The 23,973-nt window shown below is 34.1% G+C and overlaps 1 protein-coding gene across 3 annotated transcripts in view; it reads left to right on the top strand.

Annotated features, from left to right (window-relative positions):
• The first annotated feature begins 20,140 nt into the window (after window positions 1-20,140).
• The window catches only part of LOC149085376 (CUB and sushi domain-containing protein 3), a 48,762-nt gene continuing 44,929 nt past the window's right edge, over window positions 20,141-23,973 (top strand). For all 3 annotated transcript variants that reach the window (XM_089233362.1, XM_089233363.1, XM_089233364.1), the window contains exon 1: window positions 20,141-20,352. In XM_089233362.1, the coding sequence (XP_089089488.1) occupies window positions 20,304-20,352 (49 nt within the window). In that variant the 5' untranslated portion in view covers window positions 20,141-20,303. The remainder of the gene's footprint in view (window positions 20,353-23,973) is intronic.

Genomic DNA, 23,973 nt, shown 5'->3' with positions numbered 1-23,973 from the left:
ATAAACACCGGAATTGAGATAAGACACCGGAAGTCGCGTAATGAACAACAGATGTCACTTATTAAACACCGGAAGTCGGCATTCTGTAGAGATAAACAACGGAGGTCACCTAATAAACACCGGAAGTCGGATAATTAACAACAGATGTCACTTAATAAACACCGGATGTCGTCATTCTGTAGAGATAAAACACCGGAAGTCCCTTAATCGAAAGCAGATGTCACTTAATGACCGGATGTCGGCATTCTGTAGAGATAAGCAACGGAGGCCACCTAATACACAACAGAGGTCACTTAATAAACACCGGATGTCGTCATTCTGTAGAGATAAAACACCGGAAGTCCCTTAATCGAAAGCAGATGTCACTTAATGACCGGATGTCGGCATTCTGTAGAGATAAGCAACGGAGGCCACCTAATACACAACAGAGGTCACTTAATAAACACCAGAAGTGCGATAAGACACCTCGTACTATATCTCACCACCGGAAGTATCTTAATAGAAAACATATGCCACTTAATAAACATCGGAAGTCGATAGCGATAAGGCAGCAACAGCCAATAGCGATAAGACACCGGAAGTCGGATAATTAACAACAGATGGCACTTAAACACCGGAAGTGCGATAAGACACCTCGTACTATATCTCACCACCGGAAGTCATTTAATTAACAACAGCTGCCACTTAACACCGGAAAAGAGATAAGACACCTCGTACTATATCTCAACACCGGAAGTGTGACGTCACTTCCGGCGGTATACCGGGCCCGATACTACTTCTATCCTTGTCTTTGAGCCGTATTCACCGACATGGTTTAAACTGTAGTCGTAATTTTTGGTTAAGAGATCAACATAGATTGGTTAAAAACCTGAATTTAACCAATATATCTGTGTGGATCTCTTATCTCTCTCTTAAATAGAGCTTTAAACTGTTATTTTTAACTAAACTTTGATTAGTTCATTCAAAGTGAAATGTGCGCTAAAAATAAAAACCTCCTAGATTTGTACTAAGCAGTTGGACATCGGGTATGTTTTAGACCAGTCTTTCAAGTGGGCAACCCCCCCCCCCCATTGGGGGAGTTGGGAAAGTCTGGGAGGGGGGTGGTAGAAGCTTTGGGTTTAGTTTTGGATTCTATCGGTTGGCTTGAGTTTGGCGGAGGGGGGGGGCGATGAGAAAAGAAAAAAATCGAAGGGGGCGATGGAAAAAAAGTTTGGGCTACCATGTTTAGGCCTTGCTAAAATATTATGTGAAAAACTAAGTTAAAAGTCACAAATTTATTCTGTTATGTTCATATTTATTTCTCAACGTTAATAACTAGAAACCTGTATTGCATATTGTATTCTACCAAAAGTGCTCTATACCAATACCAACCATTACTATTAATACAGTATTATCTATCATAATACTGTCGTCGTTCAATACAACGACCCCCATCACTTCACGGAAAATGGGTGCTATATTAGGAGGTCGTTATATCCAAAGTTTTTTTAAAAAAAAAAAGCTTTTGGAGAGAATTCTTATCTGGACGGAATAAAAAATTACATTTTTCATTTTGTTATAATGTAAGCAGTTTTAGTGAAAATGCAACAGGTTATAAAATAATATCGAATTATAATAGTTACAGCAATAATTACATGCATGCACCTATGTCAACGGCAAACACAATTTGACAAACGAAAAACACAGATTACGTTCATTTCATTGCAAAGAAAGAGTCGAGACAGCTGAATTCGGGAGTTACATGGGATTAATAGTCTTCGTGAGTCGTTATATTGGATGGAATATAACATGAGACGAATAGGGACACATTTGGGACTCATCGTACCAATGATCGTTACTAACGAGCATCGACTGTATTACGTATATGAAAAGTGCAATGTTATAATACTAATGCGGTTATTACGAAATTGAAGTTAGTGAAACACTTTTTATATACAGTACCAGAAACGGGACCTTTATTTTCTTGCTAATTAGAAATTTTTCAATCGATTCAACTACGATTAAATGCGGAGTTTGTTTTCAAAAGGGAACTTTTCCACTTTTGCTAAATTTACAGTAGAGGTATAAAACGTATTTTTCCAAAATATGTTTGTTTTACAAAAGTAGAAAATAACTCAACAAGTAGCATATAGGAATGGTAGAAGAACATTTAAATACTATATACCTTGAGCAACATTCGAGAGTGTTATCCACATTTCAATTTTGGAAATGTTTTGTTTTGAAAGAAAATTAGTGTAAATGTTGCCTCTTGATTAAAATTTGAGATGGTCAAGTCTAAAAAATTGGAAATTTCTACGTCACCTGTTGTTTCCAGATAGTTCTAACTAGCCCAAGAAGGTGCCCTTACTACCCTCTCATCATTTAGATAAGAAACACGATCATTCTACAGTGGAACCTCCCATAACGGATACTCCCGTTAGTGGACACGGACGGACACAATTTTGAATTACCTCGACGGGACTCAGTGTATCTTGCTGTCCATTAACGCGCACCCCTCGTTAGTGGACAAAATTTTCGGTCCCATGGGTGTCCGTTATCAAGAGATGAAAAATAACGAAGTTTATGAAAAAGGTGGATGTGTTCTCTTTTGATAGAAACGACTAACTTTACATTGTAACTTCTACCAAAAATATTCCCGTTTGAATAATCCCGGTTGCATAATCTGATAGAGCTTATCCCAAAGATTCATAAACCGCTAAAAAGTGCATTTCGGAAAAAAAGTGGAAATGTTCCCTTTTTCGAAAGTAAGTTCTTCAAATATCAAAAAAGCCTTTTATAAGCAATTTTTTACGATCCGTTAGTCACTAATAGTGACGTATATATCATTTCAAAAATCAAAAAACACTGTTTAAAAATATTCTTGATACTAATTGCTAAAAAAATACACTGTACATATATAGAAAGTCCAAACCAGAAACAATTCAAATGCACCAAAAATATTGATAGTGAAAGTTTCGAACAATACTTTTGCCAAAATCCCACATTATCTCGAAGGATATCAAACACTATTTCGGGCGCTCAAAACTAAATCTTCGGGAAAAAAGAGGATTGTGACTATTCATAGAATTGTATTCGGTAAGCGTAGACACACATTACGGAAAACCACATTCAAACATCGCGTCGTCAGTTTCTAATTCTCATCCATATTCAATCGAAAAAAAAATCGCATAATATTCTCATGAGATGAAGGGTCAAAAAACTGACTTGTGACTCGGTCACTCAGATATAGCATCCGCGGTGAACCAAAAGGTCTTGATCTGTGTCAGCAACGACTTATTGCTTTTTCTTTTCGATAACCCCTTTCTTATGTACCGTATTTACACACGCGGATACGGTCACTCATTCATATAGTGTCTTATCACGTAATATAGTCAGAATATACAACAGTGACGATCAAGTTCAACGGTGAAAATAATAAGGTTATTATACCACCGATGCTACTTTGCCAGTAGGACTCGACCAATAAAACGGAAACCATTGCCCATTTAGCCTTTTTTTCCTTTTAACTACCGGCTGGCTGTTCAAAGGAAAACCCAAAAGGAATTCGTATAAGGTTAAAAAAGAAACCCAACCAAAGTCCGTGGCTCTTGACGTTTGCTACTTGCTTGTATATGAGTGAGTGACCCAGTTTGGTGTCTTTTTTTTCACTTAACGTCCGGGTCTCGCCTACTAGCTAATGCTGAGAAACCGCAGAATGAACTGACTATCCACCTGCTCGTTATATTACTTTCCAGTTGAGAAATAAAAATAAAGTAAATAAACGTTGTTCACGATTTTTTTAGCATCAGACGGGATCTTTGTCGTTGGGGATTAATGCCAATTTCGCCAATTTACGATGCAATAAATACTATTAAAAAAAAAAACTTTTTGGGTGATTCGCATGGGAAACATTTCACGAGGTGATAGAGCAGGGGTGCATAACCTCCGGCCCGAGGGTCAGATGCGGCCCGTGAAATTGTCCAGGTACAAATACAAATACAACGCCACAACAGGCAAATTGCCCAACGAGGTGGCTGACTTAAGAACATCATGGATCCCCGAGCCATTTTTTGGAGGCCCTACCTACTACTGCTACACCCCAAATGCATTAGGTAGATAAGTATCAATTTATACAGCACGATAAATACCTAATCATATTTCCTTCATAAAAATAGGGGATATCACCGAAAAAAATGTCAAACGCAAGCAAAGTTGTTATTTACAGAAGAAAAATTGTCAAAAAAGCGGAGTAAATTTAGCATTTACAGCCAAAAAAATTGTCAAAGTAAAAAAAAAAGCAAGTCGAATTGTCAATTACAGCCAAGAAGTTGCCAAAGGCGAGTGAAGCTGTCAACCATCGCTAAAATTGCTGAAAATCACCAATCACGAAAAATGATGGGTACTGCAAGTAAATTCATCAAAAAAACGTATATGTTTGACGAATATGTGAAATGAATATATTTATTTGACCAGAACTAATTACAATAGAGCAATAATTATAAAATAATTTATAAGTCATGAAAACCGTCTTGATTCTTGATTTCAAAAATTCAGCTAAGCCTTGTTGAAAATAAAAGGAAAAACGGGATATTTTTTCATTTTTAAAAAAAAGTTAGTACGGCCAAAATTATAGGAATATTCCGTAAAATACTGGTCATATGATCACTCTTTACATACAAGTTTCGGCTGCGAGTGGCAGAAATAGCGCATATCTGGCCCGTGGACTGAAAAGGTTGTGCACCCCTGTGATAGAGCATACTAAGATTAACTTTTTTTTGGCACAACAATGTATGGGCACAAGTGACGCGTTTAGGTGCTAAAGACGTATTTAGTTGCAAATGACGCGTTAAAGCACAAAAACAAGAACTTCTCGAGAAATGAGACGTAGCCTCTGTTTGTTTTAAATGTCCAATTTAAAATGTCTTATTTGCAAGTTTTTATTTACAATGAATTCTCAAAAGTGTGACCATCGCCATATACCGTCACATCTCGGTATAATGTCGATGGTTTAAAAAGTCAAACACACTTATAACGTCAGTTTTCAAAAGTTTCAGCTGACAGAATGTTTTCCCATGTTTAGCGTCTTAACCCATTATTTACCACTGGCACTTTTTTGGGACGCTTATTTTCATTTCTAATTAAGCAGTGGAATTTTCAGTTTTGACTTTAGTACCTAAATTTTGAACTGACTACTATAAATGTTACAAACTCAATAAAAATATTCAAAAAATTTTAATGTAATAAAACTTTTTCCCAAATAGTTTTTCTTTCGTATTTCACATTCATGCTATCATTTTCATGTTATTTTTTTTAAAAAGTTGAATAATGCAGTTTTGGCATGTAATGGGTAAATGCTTGAATTCCAAAACCGCTTAAAAATTTTTGCTGCGAGTAATGAATGGTTATAAAGGTTCAAATTAAGGTGACTCAAATTTTCAGTAATATTTGGAGTAAAGCTACCTAAATGAAATCGAATATATGAAAATGGATAGCGATTTCATCACTTTTTCTGAGGCCTCTTTAACAGAGATTGTTGCAAGGGTAGCAAATGAAAGCGAATTTTCGAGTGATAATGATGAAAGTGACTGCAAATCCAAAATTAGAATCGTATCAAAGTCGGAAGATCTGCGTTGAATATTAAGTCAACATCATCACAAGTCACAACATCCAAGTTCACCGAAGAACATTTCAACGTTATTAGGAAATCAGGAGAGTTGGTTCAAACTATTAAGCCTGAAGAAAAGTTATCTTTGTATAACAGATTTCTTCAAATAAGTAGTGTGAACATAAGTTCAATGAATGTCTATTTCTACATTTTTCATTAAATCACTCAATCATTTTTAATTAAACTGTCTGCTTTTTTTGTTGTTTTAATGAGTAAAATCTACATTTTGATAAATTCTGATCCAACCGTCTGTTTCAAGCATAAAATGAATGTTGAACGGGAATTTTCATATGCATACGTTTCCAGAGCGCACTTCGCTTGCTAAATCAGACTATCTCGTTATTTTCAATCTGCTCTTATTCTCACCCTGCTTATAAAGTCACTTTTATTCGACCCCCAGCGGTGACGCTAATTAATTAGAGGTCCGATTGTACATACTTGATGCTCCTATCAAAAGATTATAGGGACACACACGAAAAAAGAAAAGAAACTTTACAAATGCAAGAAAGCCATTATTGCTCGACAACAGTGACAATGGGATCCATGGTTGAGGTCCAATCCAGATCTGTGCCAGAGACTTATTGTCTTGATGAATAATATCGAGGATTAAAGCCTAGGATAGACGCACATACAATGAACACAATATATTTTTACGATATCATCCCATGTTTTCCAATACCATCGGAGCAAATGCACGCGTAATTTTGGGTTTGTAGAAATTTCCTCTTTTTGTACTAAGCCTGCAAATTTTTACTACCGATGTGTTCAAGAATAACGTCTTAGAAGAGGGAAATGCGAATTATACAGCCATATTGTGAATTTGGGCTTTCCAACTTGAGTATTTCAAGAACTGGGCTCGTAAAATTTTTGGGATGTTCTAATTTTTTGAAACAAACATGTATTTGTCTATCACCGTCAATGCAGTGATATGCTTACAGTTTCCAAGAATCTGACAGATTCTTCCAGCGCATTTGCAGAAGTAATTAAAATCCTAGAGAGGAGGTAAGTCAATGATTCTCAAACTTCTAACGCTCACGGCTTTTCCCCCTGAACTGTAACCTATGGCGCCCTCATGAAAAAAATTAATGTATGGATAGGGTATGTAAAATCTGGTGTCTTCCAACAACTGAGTATGTATACTAATATGCTCTGCCTGACGCGACTCTCCTGGGAACCGTGACGCACATTTTGAGTACCATTGAAATAGGTCCTGGAAAGAGTCAAAGAAAGTCTCGTTAACGTGAGCTTTCAGATGTGCACATAAAAAGAAATCGCTCATAGATAAATCGTAAATAAAGGATTAATAAAAGAAATTTGAACGAATATGAATCAAAATAATAATTTGTTTAGTTTTTCGAGAAACTCTTATGTTTGTATCTAAACGCATCATTATCCCAGAGTTAGTAAGTCATTTGCACCCATTCATTGCCATAAAATAAATATTTGTTTTAGTATGACCTATCACTCTCCTTCAAGTTCATCTCACGAATTTTAAAAATCACCCTATACATTATCAATAACCAAGCACTTCTCTTATACCGTATTCACGCACACACACATCTTTTATTTTTGAAAATGCCGTACCTACTTCAAGATGATAATGAAAACATATTGAAATTATATCTTCAATTAACTACTTCCAAGAATAATGACTTTTTTGATTATCATCAAAAATTATTTTCAATAATGATTGTCATTAATTATGTAAATTATTTTTATACTAAACTCTCTTTTCTCACTTATTCTCTAAAAAAACTCAATATCGACAAAAAAGATTGAGTTTTAATTCATATAAAAATATTTTTCAACGAGAATTTATTTACATTTAAATGTTATTCTTATATTTCAGCCAATATACCCTATTTACCGGTGATTCACCTTTTCCCTTATAAAGTGCTCTTTATACGCCTGTAAATACTGTAGTTCATAATATCAATTAATTTTCTACATATTCTGTTAATATTACCTTATAGATGGAACTAATAATAATAGTTTCGTAACAGCTTATTCAATGTTGCATTCTTTTTCGTGTTTTCTTTTTAGTATTGTTAATCCTTTGCATGCTAATAATAATAATCACAGCAGAGCGGTGAAGTTCGCAAGAATGACGATGGCCTGACCTTCACATTGTTCCATCGAAGAGTCTTGATGTAAATGAGGTGTCAGGTCTAATAGGTCACAGGGTAAAGGTGTTTTCTGTTGGAAAATCTATGACCTTGTTTTTCATACACGGTCATACATCGAATTTCAATTTCTGAAGAATAATTTGTTGTGTGTGTGTGTGTGTTTGAACTTTATTTTTTGATATATTTTTCTTTAAAAAAAGGATCAATTGTGCGTGTGTGTGTGAAAACTTGTGGATTTCCCGTAAAATAAGATATCAAAATTTAATGAACAATCTACTTCTAAGCATTTCGCGACTATTTTTAGTATTATGGTGGAGGGATTTCGGAATGTGTTTGGCCGTCTTTTTCCCTTATTATTTGATTTTAGTTTTTTAATTGTTAATCAATAATTATTATACTAAAAATTTTCAAATTTTTAAATTTGAAGGCGGAATAACATATGACCACCTAGAAAAATCTAGAAAAAAAAGTTCTGTGTAGTCCGAGCAGCAAAAAGATGGTCTGGAGGTGGCATAATAAAATGCTGGAAGGTTTTACATTTTTACATCCTAATACACTGTTGTCCATTCAAATGCTAATAGAAAATTCGTAGCATAATATTCATAAAGAGAACGACGAATCGATCTGTGTCCTAATTTGCTCGATTAGGTTCAAGTCTGGAGAATCGGGGGAACCAGAAAAATACTTAGAAGTCTCAGTCATGCTCTTTCTACAATATTTAAACATTTCAGGGCCAGGCGCACCAGGAAAGGCAATAAATATTTATTGATATGCATGATTTGCAAGGATGGATTCATAATCATAGCAGTTTGAAGTGGCTTCAAGAAGTGTCCGTGGATTATGGCACGATAACATTTTTCAGACATTTCAAGACCAGCTTGTATTCTTCTAGCAATGGTTCCAGAGTTTTGTTCTCTGACATTCATCCCCAGACACTATAGCAGCCACCCATTTCACGTAGCATAGTATGTGACTCATCTTAGAAGGCAGCCTTTTGCTTATCACAAGAAGTGCAATTTTGAAACCAATTTGGAAATCGAAGCTGTTTGCGCTGAAGTAACTTCGTTACCAAGACTATCAATCTGCTTTGGAGGACCATACACAGAAGGGTTTGATACGATGAACCTTTACACAAAAGTCTTCCCCCCCCCCCCGATGTAGAAACAATGAACTGCAACTTTAGTGAATCGGTCGGTCCTCATATACTTTCGCTGCCGATATTCAACTCTCATATCAATAGCACTTGGTGCTCCGCTATTTTCACTTTAGTATCTATGCCATGGTGCTATTTGCCTAGTTACTGTACACTTTAAACGATGCAGTACCTGAACATTTTACAAACGGCCCGCGGTTTCAGACATACTGTAATGCTTGGCTGGAAAGCCGATAATCGTCCGTTTTGAAAAGCTGATGAATAGCTTGTTTAACTTGTGACAGTAGCGACTAACACATGTTTATATCAGAATTTCATCTTATATTAGTAGTAGGCAGCTTGCGGCACCTGCGTTATTTCATTAGCTACACGCAGTTGATGACAGAAATAGGTGTTCAAAATAATGACTCAACTGGGTATATATACGCCATGTTTTTCGATGACTCCAAAAAAAATCAATGATTACATAAATTTTGTTATTGTGCTTTTGTAAATCTCAAGACACGCGAGAAATATATATTCGTAACCTTAAATGCATGATTTTTTTTCCGAGCTGATAATTTTTTTTTTATAGTTAATGACAAGTATACAAAAAGCCGGAAAATCATTTAAAAAAATTTATTTTGATATGTACTGCTTATACAGGACCATAAGAAGGGCGTATAGAGCCTCAAAAATTGCATATAAAATAAATGTACTGAATTAATATTACTTTCCAAACATAAGTACTTTCTTTGTGATTCAAACTACAGAAAGAAACAAAAATTAGGGTTTAAAAAACATTTTTTAACAAATTAGTGAAATCATAGCCACACATGCTCTGCAACAGAGATGTTGTCGTTATAATATATATATATATATAATTGGGACATCTACCACCCAATTCAAAATAAAATATGGAAAGAATGAAATAAAGAAATATATATATATATATAATATGTGCAAGGCGATTCTGAATTTTTATATTCAAATTAGATGCAGTAATCAACGTTTAAAGAACCCTTTGTACGTATGCATAGCTATGCACTTTTAAGGGTTAATCAAGTGTTGATAGTGCCTCAAGTATTTCAATGATGTTCATAAATCGAGGTCAGTTACAAGGGTTTTTGACCATTAAATTTAATTGCAGCTTAAGTTAATTTGCGAGTTGTGAAAGGTAAAAAATGCGTCTTGTGTTCCAGATTCGGACTGACGTGAGTAAAACGAGAAAGGTCGTGAAAGTTATCGAGACTATCATCCATAAAGATAAGCATCGTGATCTTATGGACTCGGGCTTAAATACGAGGAAAAGTTTCTCTCATAATAACGCACGATCGAAAACTTTCTACATTGACTTCTTCTGGACAAGATCAATAAGAGGAAAAATCGGATTCCGTGACACAAACTGACCCCCAGTTTTATTTTTATTTTAGCCGACGATTATTATGTCTGAAGAGTACGAGGAAGTCATTGCTTTCTTTAAGACACACTTAAAATCAGCAAGCGTTATGTCAGGACCGCTGCTCAAGAAAAGAAAAATTTCCTTGATGGCCGTAGTAGCATTGACCTAGAATACTTTGACTCTTGTAAAGTCACACCTTGTTACCGTAACGTTTCCACCTACGCGTCTAAAAAAAATAAATAAATATAAAAAGTTGTTACCGGCACATTCGTCGACCCACGTATGACCTAGACAGCGACTCCATTACCGCATCCTTTAAAGGTTTATGACTTTTCTTTAAAAAACGTTCTAATTTAAAACTTGCCGTTCGATACATATGAAATAGCTGAGTATAGTTATACAGTGGTGCCTCGAGTTACGAGTTTCGACTTGCGATCAATCCAAGTTAATAGCGAAAAATAGTTTTACTTACGAGCTTGAAACGTACGGGAAAAGTTCATTCGAATGACTGAATAAAGTCCGACATTTTGAACAAGTCTAAACCGATAGTGATTGTCGTATAGTACTGTCAATTGTTTTTATTCGTAAGTGAGTAATTGAGACCACTTGTATTTTACGGGAAGGGGGGGGGGAGGGCATAAAATAAATTTCCCCATCTAGAGGCTGTGTAACTAAAACTAATTAATGGAATGAGAAAAAAATTATATTGGGAAAAAGACATTAAGATAACTATTTCGTTGCAAAAAATTGAATACACTAATTTGATGGCACAAAAATTTGAAATGGTGACAGATGTGGACAATTAAACTTGCTGACACATATCCTCTTCTTATTTTTGACACATTCCATCTATGTAAAAGGATTAAACTATAAGGAGCTGTAAAAGCACATAAAATTGTTCAACTTCAAACAGTAGCTGTTGTGTCCATATGCTTGACGAAGTTTTTGCACTACGCTCCAAACATAAAAAAAAAATATATATATATATTTATTTAACCCCTTCGCGTACAAGCTGTTGACGATAAATTTTATAAATTTGAATAATCTGTATTAGACGCATAGGCGATAAATGTGATAGCCTTGTTCCACGTTAAAAAGGAAGAAAGGGTAAGAAAGAAAGAAGAGTGAGAGGAGGAACAGTGCATAGATAATTGGATAAGAGAGCATTAGTCCAGTGCCTTGATTTTTCGCCCCCATCTACAAACTGTTTTTGTAGTTTTTTTACTTTTGTCCTATTTCTTACTTCTATATGGAGTATATAATAGAAGGATTAGTTCTGAGAAAGATACACACACACACATATTATATATATATATGTGTGTGTGCGGGCGGGGGAAAAGCTGTAGAGAACCGCCACTATTGTTATCTCAGTTGCTCGTTATCAGTTAAGCGTCATATCGTTGTGATATCATGATATCATGATGGTGGTGGGAGAACAGAGGGGGGAACACACACACACACACAACTTTGTTTCATAGGGTTACAATAAATCTTCGCGATGAGGAAAAAAGTAACCGAAGAAACAGTCAGAGAGAGTTGGATTGAATTTATTCCACTGACGTTTTGATGCAATATTACGTCCCTTATCGTAAAGGGGTAAATTTGGTGTGACCTAAGATTTTCTGCAGTTTCTAATTCGTACTAAAGGTAATATTGTATTGCCAGAGAAAAAGGTTTCTCTTGATGAAGTCCATCCAGTCTGCTATACTTAATATTGCCAAGGCACTTGAAGGGATAGTTGGTCGCCATTTCTCTTAAATTTTGTACGAGTGCAAATAAATTACCAAAAAGTTCACGTGTATACAGTTAGCCCATCAATTTTATGATTAAAAACACATTGAAAAAAAATTGTATCCGAAGAAAATATAAATAATACAAGATTACAAATAATTCATCATTCATGTTCTTTACCTCTGTGAGATTTAATTTTTATATGAAAAACTCTGCTTTGTGTTCTCAAAATAACACACAAACTAGCAAACATTATTACAAGCTTTAGAATGTTTTTTAAATGCTGGAATGGTCTCGGACAATACTCTACGGCACCGAATCAGTATTTATCAAACTTAGCAAGACGATTGGTAAGTATGAATAATAACTGATTATTATGTATGTAATATAACAGATTTATCACATTAACTGTAACATATACATCAGTATGAATGATATGAGAATAGACAGATAATCAAGGATTAGTCTGTGTTGCCAGATGTATTTCGACATATTGTACCCTGGATGGATCATGTGATCCCTTTGATGTGCTACATCTTTACTGCTCTGTTGTGAGTTAAATAAATTTTAACTTTAAGGTATCCGTCTACGTTCGAGAGCACTTTTCTATGAAATGGTACTGGAGTGAACTTTAATAACATTTTTTGATAGAAAGGTCCCAAAATGGTGAAAACAATAATAAATTTTGGACTACCTTTGTCATTTTCTATGGAAAAGTCATTTTTGTAACAAAATTTTGAGCAAAATTCATGCAATATTGTAAACACGATTGCAAAAAATTCTATGAAAGAAATGTTTTGTTTTTGTCACAGTATACATAGTAGGTACATACACAATATTAGCTATGTATCAGACTGTTAGGCGCACACACACTTACACTTCCGGCACAACTCACTAGCTAGTAAATTGTTCATAGATAGGGATAGACCTGAGTTGCGCTCAGTGTGAATTGAAAAAAAAAAAGCACATTTAGTTTATTATGGTGTAGGTTATGAACTAAAATTGAAAGGATTGTAGTGTTGCTGAGGGTATCGTCCCGAGAGATTGGAAACTGGCTAACGTTGTTCCGATATTTAAGAAGGGTAGTAGAGAAGTGGTGTCTAATTATCGTCCAGTGAGTTTGACGAGCTCCCTCTCGAAAATTTTGGAAATTATCATCAAAAGGCAGTTTGTGAAGTGGATAGACGAGAATAATGTATTGTCGGATAATCAGCATGGGTTCAGGAAGGGGAAGTCATGTGTAATTAACCTCCTTTGCTTCTATGATTACGTGACTAAGGCTTTGGGTAAGAGCAAAAATGTCGACGTTGTTTACCTTGATTTCCAGAAGGCATTCGATCGGGTCCAACATGGCAAACTCTTGAAGCGTTTACACGAGATTGGAATAGGGGGCAACTTGCTGAATTGGATAGAATCGTGGTTAAGAGATAGGTCGCAACGAGTTATGGTGAACGGGGAATTCTCTGGTTGGACAGACGTCACAAGTGGAGTTCCTCAGGGAAGTGTCCTTGGCCCCATACTTTTTTCACTTTTTATCGCTAACTCGATCAGGGTATCGATGGAATTACTAGCAAATTCGCAGATGATGTGAAGCTAATGGGGGTAATCGGAAATGAAAGCGATAGGGAGTTGCTCCAGACCAACTTAAACAAGATTGCAGCATGGGCAAATGAATGGAGCATGACGTTTAGCGTAGATAAGTGCATGGTCGCTCATTTTGGTTCGAACAACCCACGGTTCTCTTACGAGATAAATGGTGTCACTATCCCGGATGCAACTAGAGTCACCGATTTGGGAATTCTCATTGACGAGCGACTTAAGTTTTCTGAACATTGTTCAGCGGTTGTCAAAAAAGCGAATAGAATGCTTGGTCTCATTTTCAAAAAGGTCTCTTCGCGTTCTCCTAAAGTCATTCTTCCGCTTTTTCGAGGCTTAGTTCGTCCTGGACTGGAGTATGCTGTAAGGTTTTGGAGACCATACCTACAGAGGGACATAGACTTGGTTGAAGGGGTGCAGAGAAGAGCTACGCGTGTCCTTATTGGCACACAGGGCTTGAGTTATGAAGAAAGACTTCATTTTTTGAATATGTTTGCATTGGATGAACGCAGGTGTCGAGGAGATATGATCGAAGTGTTCAAAATTTTCAATGGGATGGATAGGATGGACCATGAACTTTTAGTACACCGCCAATCAACTGCTTTTACAAGGGGACACCAGTATCGATTGGTGAGGGACAATGCAAGGTTATGGTGTCGCAGGGAATTTTTCTCCAATAGGGTTGTTAATAAATGGAATAGCTTACCCCCGGAGGTAGTAAATTGTAACACAATTGACACGTTTAAAAAGAAATACGATAAACATGTTGGGGTAAATCGAGAAGCTATCCATTCTTAGAATAAGACAACCATAAGTATTCTTTATGGGCATTGTATAATATTTTATCATGTGTATATATTGTTTGTAATTTGTGTTAATTGCATTTTTAATTGGGTTGCTGTATTTTTGAAACATATGACAACCATATTTTTATGGGCATCTTTTTATCAGCCACCTCGTTGGGCATTTTGCCTGTTGTGGCGTTGTATTTGTATTTGTATTTGTATTTGTATGATATGCTCATGAATTACACTCAAATCTGTTAGTTTGCATGTGAATTTTTTTTTAATTTCATTCTATATATCGTGTTGTATACACCACTGTAATCTTAGACAAATATATATGATAGACCTCAGATTTTGGTTTAAAACCTTAGCAATATATAGCAAAATATCATATGAAAATTTCGTAATGATACAATGAATAAAAATATTTTAGAAATCATGTTTCAAACTCAAGTAAAATGACAAAAATAGCATTCTTCGCAAAACACGTTTAAAGTTTTTATTCACATATCACTTGTATGTAATAATGCAACACCAGAGTTGACGTAACTTCGATTCTAAGCGTCATAAAAACAAAAAAAGGCCTGGTTTAGAATCACAACAAATAGGGCTTTGGTAAAAAATATAAAAATGAAAATCGATATTTCCATCCAAAATGACGTTTCTACGCAGTCGGATACTTTTCAAGAGGTCTCCAATCTTTTCCTAGTCACGAGCACTGCCAGTACCCACCATCAAAAGAAGAACACCCCTACAACAAGTTTGGCATACCAATGCATGAAATTTCTACAAGGGGGCTTACTTGGGACCTTTATCAAATGCGCTCGCGAGCACGAAATCGGCCACGAGCATCGAGCACTCTGGGTGCTTCAGGGAGCACCGTGGTGCTCGGGAGTAACGGGTTGAGGATACCTGCTTTTAAGACATAAGGAAAGTGAATAAAATCATGAAAAATTTAGTAGTATATATCTCACAAAAACGCACTTTTGTCTATATCAGTGTTTCCCAAAGTGGGCAATATCGCCCTCGCCCTCCCCCCCCCCAGAGGGCGATGGAATGGTCCAGGGGGTGATAGAAGCCACGGATTCAACATAGGATCCTATGGGTTCACTTGAGTTGGGGGCGATGAAAGAAAACAATATCTAAAGGGCGATGGAATGAAAAGTTTGGAAAAACTATGGTCTACATCGCGGCTCACTTTCATTTTTTATATGCGATTTCGCGTGAGATACACGGTCTTTATATAAAGCATATTTTACCGCAAGAAAGTGACAATGCATATTTCTCGAACACGATGATTTCGTATTCGGACGGACGTCAATAACCTGCTTTTTTGTATTCCTTTGACCTAAAGAAGAATGACATCAACATCCTTCACTGAATATTCGAATGTCAAGGTCTTCAAAAAACCTATAAAAAATGGGATTTTTATACTACCACATTTAGAATTATCTGCCAAAAAAAATAAAACATACTGTATGTGTTCCTAGTGTTTTTGAGTCTTTTTTTCCTGTCTTTTCTTTTCCTTTCGATTCTGTTCTTTCCCCTTCCAACTTAAGAAAAATATTTTTCTTTTCTTCGGATCGTTGAAGAATCTTTTGCCAATGAGTCTGTTCGTTCACCTACATTCAGTCAGGGTTATAAGGATATCAAACAACAAAATGTGTACCTTGAGTCCCGTAACGACTAACTTGTCGGAAGTACGCCAAATCATGCCAAAAAAAATTGCTGTCGTCAGTGAAATATTAGCTTCCGCTTTTTCTTTTCTTCAAATATCTTATTTAGTACACCGGGGCCGCGATTATCAGATGCGGGGCCCGGTGCAAAAATATTTTCCGGGCTAAGGAGTCCGGACTTTATATATTTTTTTTTGGGGGGAGGAAAATTTTGGGCATCCAAAGATTTATGCATTATCACAGAATATACAGGAATGCTGGAAAATATTTACTCGCCAATGAAAATTCATAATTGTTCAATGAAAAAATCCCGGAATTGATGAAAATTCAGACTAAATAAGAGCAAAAATCCCAGAATCGATAGAAATTCAGAATTAATGAGAGAAAAATCCCCAAATAGATGAAAATTCACAATTAATGAGGAAAATAATTCCAAAATTGATCGAAATTCGAAATTGATGCGAGAAATTATTCCAGAATTCATGAGAGAAATTCTATATATCCCATAGGAAATACTGCTAATCTTTTCTCATCGCATTAGAATTAAATTAAATTTTTCTTACAATTGTCAATTTATATTACCCCTTCAAAGCATGTATTTCTGCAAGCATAATCACCGACCACCAAGTTTGATAAATTTCATGAATCTATCACATTTACCGGTAAAATAATCCCCAGCTTGTATTGGTAAATATGATAAATCTTCAATGGATTACTTAAATTTCCCGGACATTATGCTGAAACTTCTGTCTAGGATGACGAATTCGATCGGTAATGCTGATTATGTTCGCATGTTGATAAATGCGTAGAAAATCAACATTACACATAAGACTGATAAAAAAATTTTGTCTCTAATTTCATCACACTTATTTGAATTTAATTTAATATTTATGGCAAAATATTGTGTGTGCACCAATCACGTACGGGAGAAAATGGTAAGTAATTGAATTTGAGTGATATTTTTTCGCATGATTTTTCCATATTCATCAAACTCACCAACTTCATTTGGAAATTATGCATAATCACCGGTAAAGGTGATAAATGCAAGAACGAAGTGTAAGGCCACGATTACACTATAACAGTTTCACAAAAGTTCATTTATAAAACTTGAAAAATTCAACCAATAAGATTATCGGTTACATTCGAGAAAATGCAACTGATAACCTTATTGGTTGAATTTTTCGTTTTATAAATGCACTTTTATGAAACTTTTATAGTGTAATCCCGACTTTATATCATCAAACCTACCGAGACGGTAGGTTTGCACCGGTTGAGAACCGCTGCTGTATATTATAAAATTTTATAACAATGTAATACAGTGAAACTTTGCTACAACGTTACTGGATACTCTGTAGAGGTAAATTCCTTTATAAAGATATTTTTGAAGAGATTTTAAAACCGATACAACGATATTTCATTATATTTCACTAAAAATTTCTTTCTATAGATTTCTAAATTCCGAACCAGTTTTTGTTCTTCCAAAGGCGTCTGATAACATCGATATTTTACGTAACGTGACCTCTGAAAGTGTTAATGAAGTTGCCGTGAAGCTACTTTTTGAGTAATACACAAAAGTGTAATGCAGTGACCTTCTTTACAGAGGTAAAACACTCACACATTTTAATGAATTTAATTAATTATACTTTTTTTTTTGCTGTGAATAAATACTTGTACCGTGAATGCATTTTCTGGTGGTACTAAAAATGTCGACTTCGAAAAGATGGCAATAACAGCATAGATTCTATAGCGCATGATGGTGATATTACCTCTCGACAGAACGATAATCTCTCTTCAATGATATTTTTTCTTAATCCGCAGAGTATCGTTATGTCGAGGTTTGACGATGTCGATGTATAATACAGTGATACCTCGGCCAACAAAGATTTTTTTCGACGTTTTTCTGCTTCGGCTTACGAATACGAATTTGGCTATAACGAACATTTTAGTTCATACGGATGCACATGCTAACATGAAACAGCCACGTCACACAGCGGTCCATTCAGCGAATTTAGGTGGAAAAAATATTTTCTCAAAAACTAGAACATATTTTTCGAAAATTCTTTTTGATCCACGTTATAAATATAGATCCCAACATGCTGAGCAGTATGAGTTAATAATAATAATAATAATAGCATTCGGTAATTTTAAAATCATTTTAACATCATTGTGTCACTTTTCTATTTTCTTGCGATTCTCAGCATTTTAAGGAAAAAATTACTTCTTCTCATTAATTGATTTAAATTATTACTGATATTTGTTATTTCTTTGATTGATTTTACTCAAAATAATAATATATCCCTGATATTCAGAACGAACACAAATTGAAATAAACAATGATACCAAAGTATTTTTAACAAAATACCACAGCGAAAATATTTCTTTTTGGAGAAATTAATTCAATGTTTTTATGAGCATAAATGAAGCTTTTTTTTACTCCAAAAAAATTCATTTTTTCCCCATAGAACCCATAGAAACATTTCAAAAATAAACTACGTAAAATCGCAAAATATAGTTGGAATGAAATTGAAAACAAAAAATAAAAAAACCACTGATTATTTGAAATTAACAAATATATGCTCAGAGTGCTACAAACACTTGAAAAATATATTTAAAGAAAATCCGCCAGCAATGAACTCTTCCCCCCCCCCACCCTTTACTTTTATAATTTATCTAAGCGTTGGTCATCATCGTCCTTTAACCGGGTGAACTGGCATTAGCTTGTACTGCATAACATAACTTGCTCGTGCTCGAGTTCTCCAAAAACTTTCTAACGTTTTTCCTCTAGGGTTTATGCTCTTCAAGCCAATGTGCTGAAAAATTTTCCGAGTTCTGCCCTGATCTTTGTTGAAGTATTTTCCATGATTTATCGATTTTTCCTTGTAATCATGGCAAGTTCCTTTCTTGGAAACACGGTAGGGTCTTGTGTGTTGCATGATTTTCAATTTTCTCAAAGGTGACTGATGAGACGTTTCTATATTCAGACGAAATTTAATGCTTCTAAGTTCAAGGGAATGTCTACATTTTGTGTGTTTGAACTTTCATCAATTTATTTGATCAAGAGATCTGTTGATCTTCTAAAAATCAAGCCATTAGTGCTATGTGAGTCATACATATGGCAGCTTTAAAGATTTATTACAAGAAAAGAGGTGACAATGGATCATACAACGCGTTTACCCATAACATTTAAAACGTCTGAAAAGAAGTTTCACGGTGGGACAAAGATGGATTTTTTCGTTAATGCAATATATACAGAAAAATATATATACGCTCTATCGAAAGACTTGCGTTATCTCCTCTGTAGCTTAGTGGTCAGAGCACTCGTCGGACATTCGAGGGACCCGGGTTCGTCTCCCGGTAGAGACAGCGTTGAGTTTTTTCCTTCCTTAAAACATCAACATCTCAAATAATAAATATCTTCACAACATCCAGTTTTCTGTATATCTTGTATTTCACTATGGCTCACGAACACAACTGCATAGTCAGATTATTATTGAATGTTTTTCATATTCCTTTAAATACTCCTTCATTCAATTGTGAAGCTGTTCATTTTAGTTATCGTCTTCTTTATAGTGTTTTATGAAAATTACTTAGAAATTTTGGGCAGTTCTTGGAATGAATTAGATTCCCCCCCCCCTCGATTTCTCTATAGAAACCTATGGAAAATATTGTTCCGGCAATAACGAACGCAATTCCGGAGGTATCTTCATTAGCCGAGGAGGCATCATTGTATTTTGCCGAACGGAAAAATTTAAATGCCTTTCTATTCTATCACCGTATTTTCTAGCTACCTCTGTCATTATATTTGAGTCAGTGTGAAGTGGCCAAGTTTGGCAACAATCGTCCTTGGCGTTATTTGGTATATGTTATTCAGAAGATTTCCAAGTTCAAGTGTGACGTCATATATAAGTGAGGTTTCTCACGCATGAGGAGAAGAGAAAAAAATGGTTGGAAAAAAAATGATATCTCCACATGAAATAAAAAAATATATATATTCCGAAACAGGTTCTGGGGCTGGAGGCAACAAAGATGAGGAGAGGGATGGTAGGTCATGAATTAAGCGCGAAACCTCATCTTCAACTCACACGCAGGTCCACTTAGTGCTGTTCACGTTCTCGCGATTGACGGATGCGGCTTCTTACAAGTGTTCGTCATTGTCCTTAACTTTACTTTGTGAAGTCAAAAAATAAGTCACGAGAAAAAAATCCAAAACCATGGAATATCTCCTTTGGTTACTTGTTGCCTCCGCCGTCACTCAAACAGGTAATTAATTATATCGTATATTTGTTTCTCGTAAAGATTATTTCAATGTTCGATTATAAATTTTTTAGCACCCCACAACTGCAACACAATAGATTTTATTCCCAGAAAGTTTTGATTAATGTTATTCTGTGCAAGAATTCAAAGAAAAACTAACGTGATGGACGAAAAAATGGAAATCTCGTTCGATTTATTAAAAGATTTTGCCACCGTGTATATAAAGATAAAATACACAGATAAGAATATTTTTATTTCTCTCTCACAAAAAATTAATGTACCTTAAAATTGTATCTCTAAGAATGTGTGTGAATATTGTCTTACATCTTTATCTCAAACTTTATTATACATACACACTTTAATACATTATAATTTTTATTTTTAATTCTATTTACGTTTATAAATTACAGTTTGATAAGTTACACAATTTTGATGTGCTTTTAAAATTTGATACTATATTATGTAATTTTCTGAGAATTTTTTACTCAGTGAATAATGACAACTATATTTCTCAATTTTTAATGAATAAATTAAGTCTTTAAACTACGAAAGCCGAGATATGTTGGTCAATTATGTGAACTTTTATTTCATAAAACGTTTATATACCGTAAAAGGTAACTAGTAAAAATGTGTGTATGAATTTCACCGCATTTCTTCATACAAATACAAATATAAAGGCCACAACAGACAAAATACCCAACGGGTGGCTGGAAAAAGATTCCCATAAGAAATATGGATGCCGAATATATATCTAAACTGTATCAAAAATACAGAAACCCAATAAGAACAATAAGAAACTAATAATTATGATAAAATATAAATGTACTGCCATAAAAAATTATGGTTGTCTTATCTAAGTATGGATAATAGAGTACTTTATCTTAAACATTTAAGTGCATTTTCTAATAAGTTATAAATGTTTATTTTTAACATCAATATATTATAATTTAATTAGTTTTTATTAAATTTCTATTAATAAACTTCAGCATTTTAATTTGCTTTCAAAACTTCAATATCATGTAATACTTTTAAAAAGTATGCGTTTGTTTCATTCGATAAATAGTGATGACTATATTTTTGAACCTCAATATTTTATTAGTCAATCAAATCTTAAAACAAGAGAAAAGATTCGTCAATTATATGAACATCTATCGCATAAAATGATGATATTGACATACCTTAAAAAATATACAAGTGTAGAGCTGAATGTCATCGTATCTTTAATACTTATATATAGTACATTTTAATTAAATACTGTATTACCTTTTATTATGAATTGCACATTGCATCAATAAATTATAGTTAATTTAATCATTTTTGATCACACCCAAAAAATTTCTATTCATAAGCATCAGAATTTTAATTTTATTTTAAAGCTTTAGCGTTATATAATTTTTCTATATATGTAAGTTTTAGTTTCATTCAATCCAGTAGTTGCGAATATAATATTTTTAACCTTCAATTCTTTATGAGTGAATCAAGTCTTTAAACCTCAAGAGATAAGATATAAACGGAGCAAATATTGCAAGTTTATAAATCGTTGTTAAAAACTGATGTGTAGTAATGATAACTGATATATATAAACTGAATATTTTTTTAACTTTTAACGAATGTTCCTGTCATGGAAATACAATAGCTGTGTTATGTACAGGGCAAAGTACTTATACATCAAATATGCATATTGCAATTCGTTGGTTTAACTAAATTGTATGCAGATTATGTTGTAAAGATGAAATCTAATTAACGGACATTGTTATTCTAATGATGTCCATTGACCGGTTGTTGGTAAGAAATACTCATAGATAAGACTTAAGATGCGTTAACGATTGCATCTGCATTGTAAAAAGGTTCTTCAAAAGCTATATAAATACTACCTTTTTTTTTATCTTTTTTTTTTTTTTTTGCATTTTGGGCTTTTATTTTTTTTCATTTCGAAATATATTAACTATTGATATTTTGATCGGAACTGACATAGGATATGAATTTTATAATTGAGATCATTCGTTCACCATGTGTCATAGAAATGATAATAGCTGAATATTTTAAAACGTCTTATAATACTTTCATTTTTCACCATGAATTGTTCATCTTTTAATATACAAAAACAAACTTCCAATTTCAATGAAAGGTTTGAATCACTTAGATTCTTTTAATCGACTTTTTTACAGTTTAAAAAAAAAAGTTCATAGCATTTATCGGAACAACTACAACAACTAATCTCACTCATATTTTTATATTAGTTCAATTTTTAATTGACTATTTAATGAATTATAAAGTTAAAACATTTGAATTAAGAATAACATGTATTTTCCGTTCATTGATTATCATAAAAAAAATCAAAAATGTTCACTTTCTAAATTTTCATGGTCTTTTTGAGCCACGTGGGAAGTCACTTAGATTGTTGGTTTTTAACCACGGGTGCCCACACCCCTGGATGTGCAGGAAAGCATTTTTTGGGGAGGGCGAAATTTAGAAAGCAAATTGTAAAACATTTGGAATAATTATTCAGAAAAATTCTATAATTTTTCAATTCTTCAAAAAATACTAATCACACCGATATTTTGACACCTAATATTTTAGCTTTCACTCACAAAAATATGTTGCGCGAAATATGAATGTTACCAATTTGAAATAATTAGAAGACAAACTTTCATATGCAGTTTTCAGATGCTTTTACAAAACATTTTCTGTTAGCAATACTCTTGATCCATTTCTTTTCTATTTTGATTCTATGAACGATGGTAATTTAATAGAAGATTATTTTATTGAGATAGAAATACGATCCAGCTCACATATATGTGGGTAGCCCCCCCCCCCCAAAAGAAAAAAGCTCAATTTTGAAATATTGTTATGAAAAGGCGACAAATTAGTTAGTAAAAATTGACATGGAATTTTGATTTTGTTGCGTTGATGTAATGTACCTGTGTATATTTTTCCTTCAATAAAAGATTAATTTTGCACAATAATCTCTTAAATTTATAATATACAATTAATTGGTGGAAATTTATGTGAAGAATTAAATTTTCTAACAAATAGACAACACATTATTCAAGGGGGTGCAGGGAGGTAAATCAAATCGCACTGGGGTTGCGAGATGGAAAAGATTTAGAACCACTGGTTTATAGATAGTGAATTTTAAGGTTTATTGATCATTTTTTATTATTATTATAAAGATTTTGTTCAAATTATTTATTCAAAAATCATAAATCATCCCTAAAAATAGGCGGAATTTCTCTCCTACAATTGGTTACATTCGATTAATGTTCGGTTGTTGCGCGGGCTGAGCAACCGAAGTTCAATCATCAATTGTTTGTAAAATTCAATTATCTTTTCGGAAAAACTATTAATTCATAAACAGGAAAGATCTATTTTCCATTCATCTTCCTTTTACATAAAAATGTTAAAAAACAAAACCTATTGTAGCTATTATTGTTGTTTGATTCCTCAATTGTGATAAATTTTGGTGGTCTTCTTTGATTATACGTTCATCGTCACAAATACTTTATTGATACTCATACTATGACACTATATAAATGTGATCTTGAGATAGTATAGTATTTTCTTCCTGGAGGGGACGCGCATCCTACCGTCACCATCGTTATCTCATATATATCAAGATTGTGGTGA

Source organism: Pholcus phalangioides, unplaced genomic scaffold (assembly GCF_987345545.1).
Source record: "Pholcus phalangioides strain wild (caught in Gottingen) unplaced genomic scaffold, Ppha-v1.0 ptg000007l_1, whole genome shotgun sequence".
In the NCBI taxonomy this organism is placed as follows: Eukaryota; Metazoa; Arthropoda; class Arachnida; order Araneae; family Pholcidae; genus Pholcus; species Pholcus phalangioides.
Note: the sequence above shows the minus strand (reverse complement) of the source record. Positions and strands in the feature narration are given on the sequence as shown.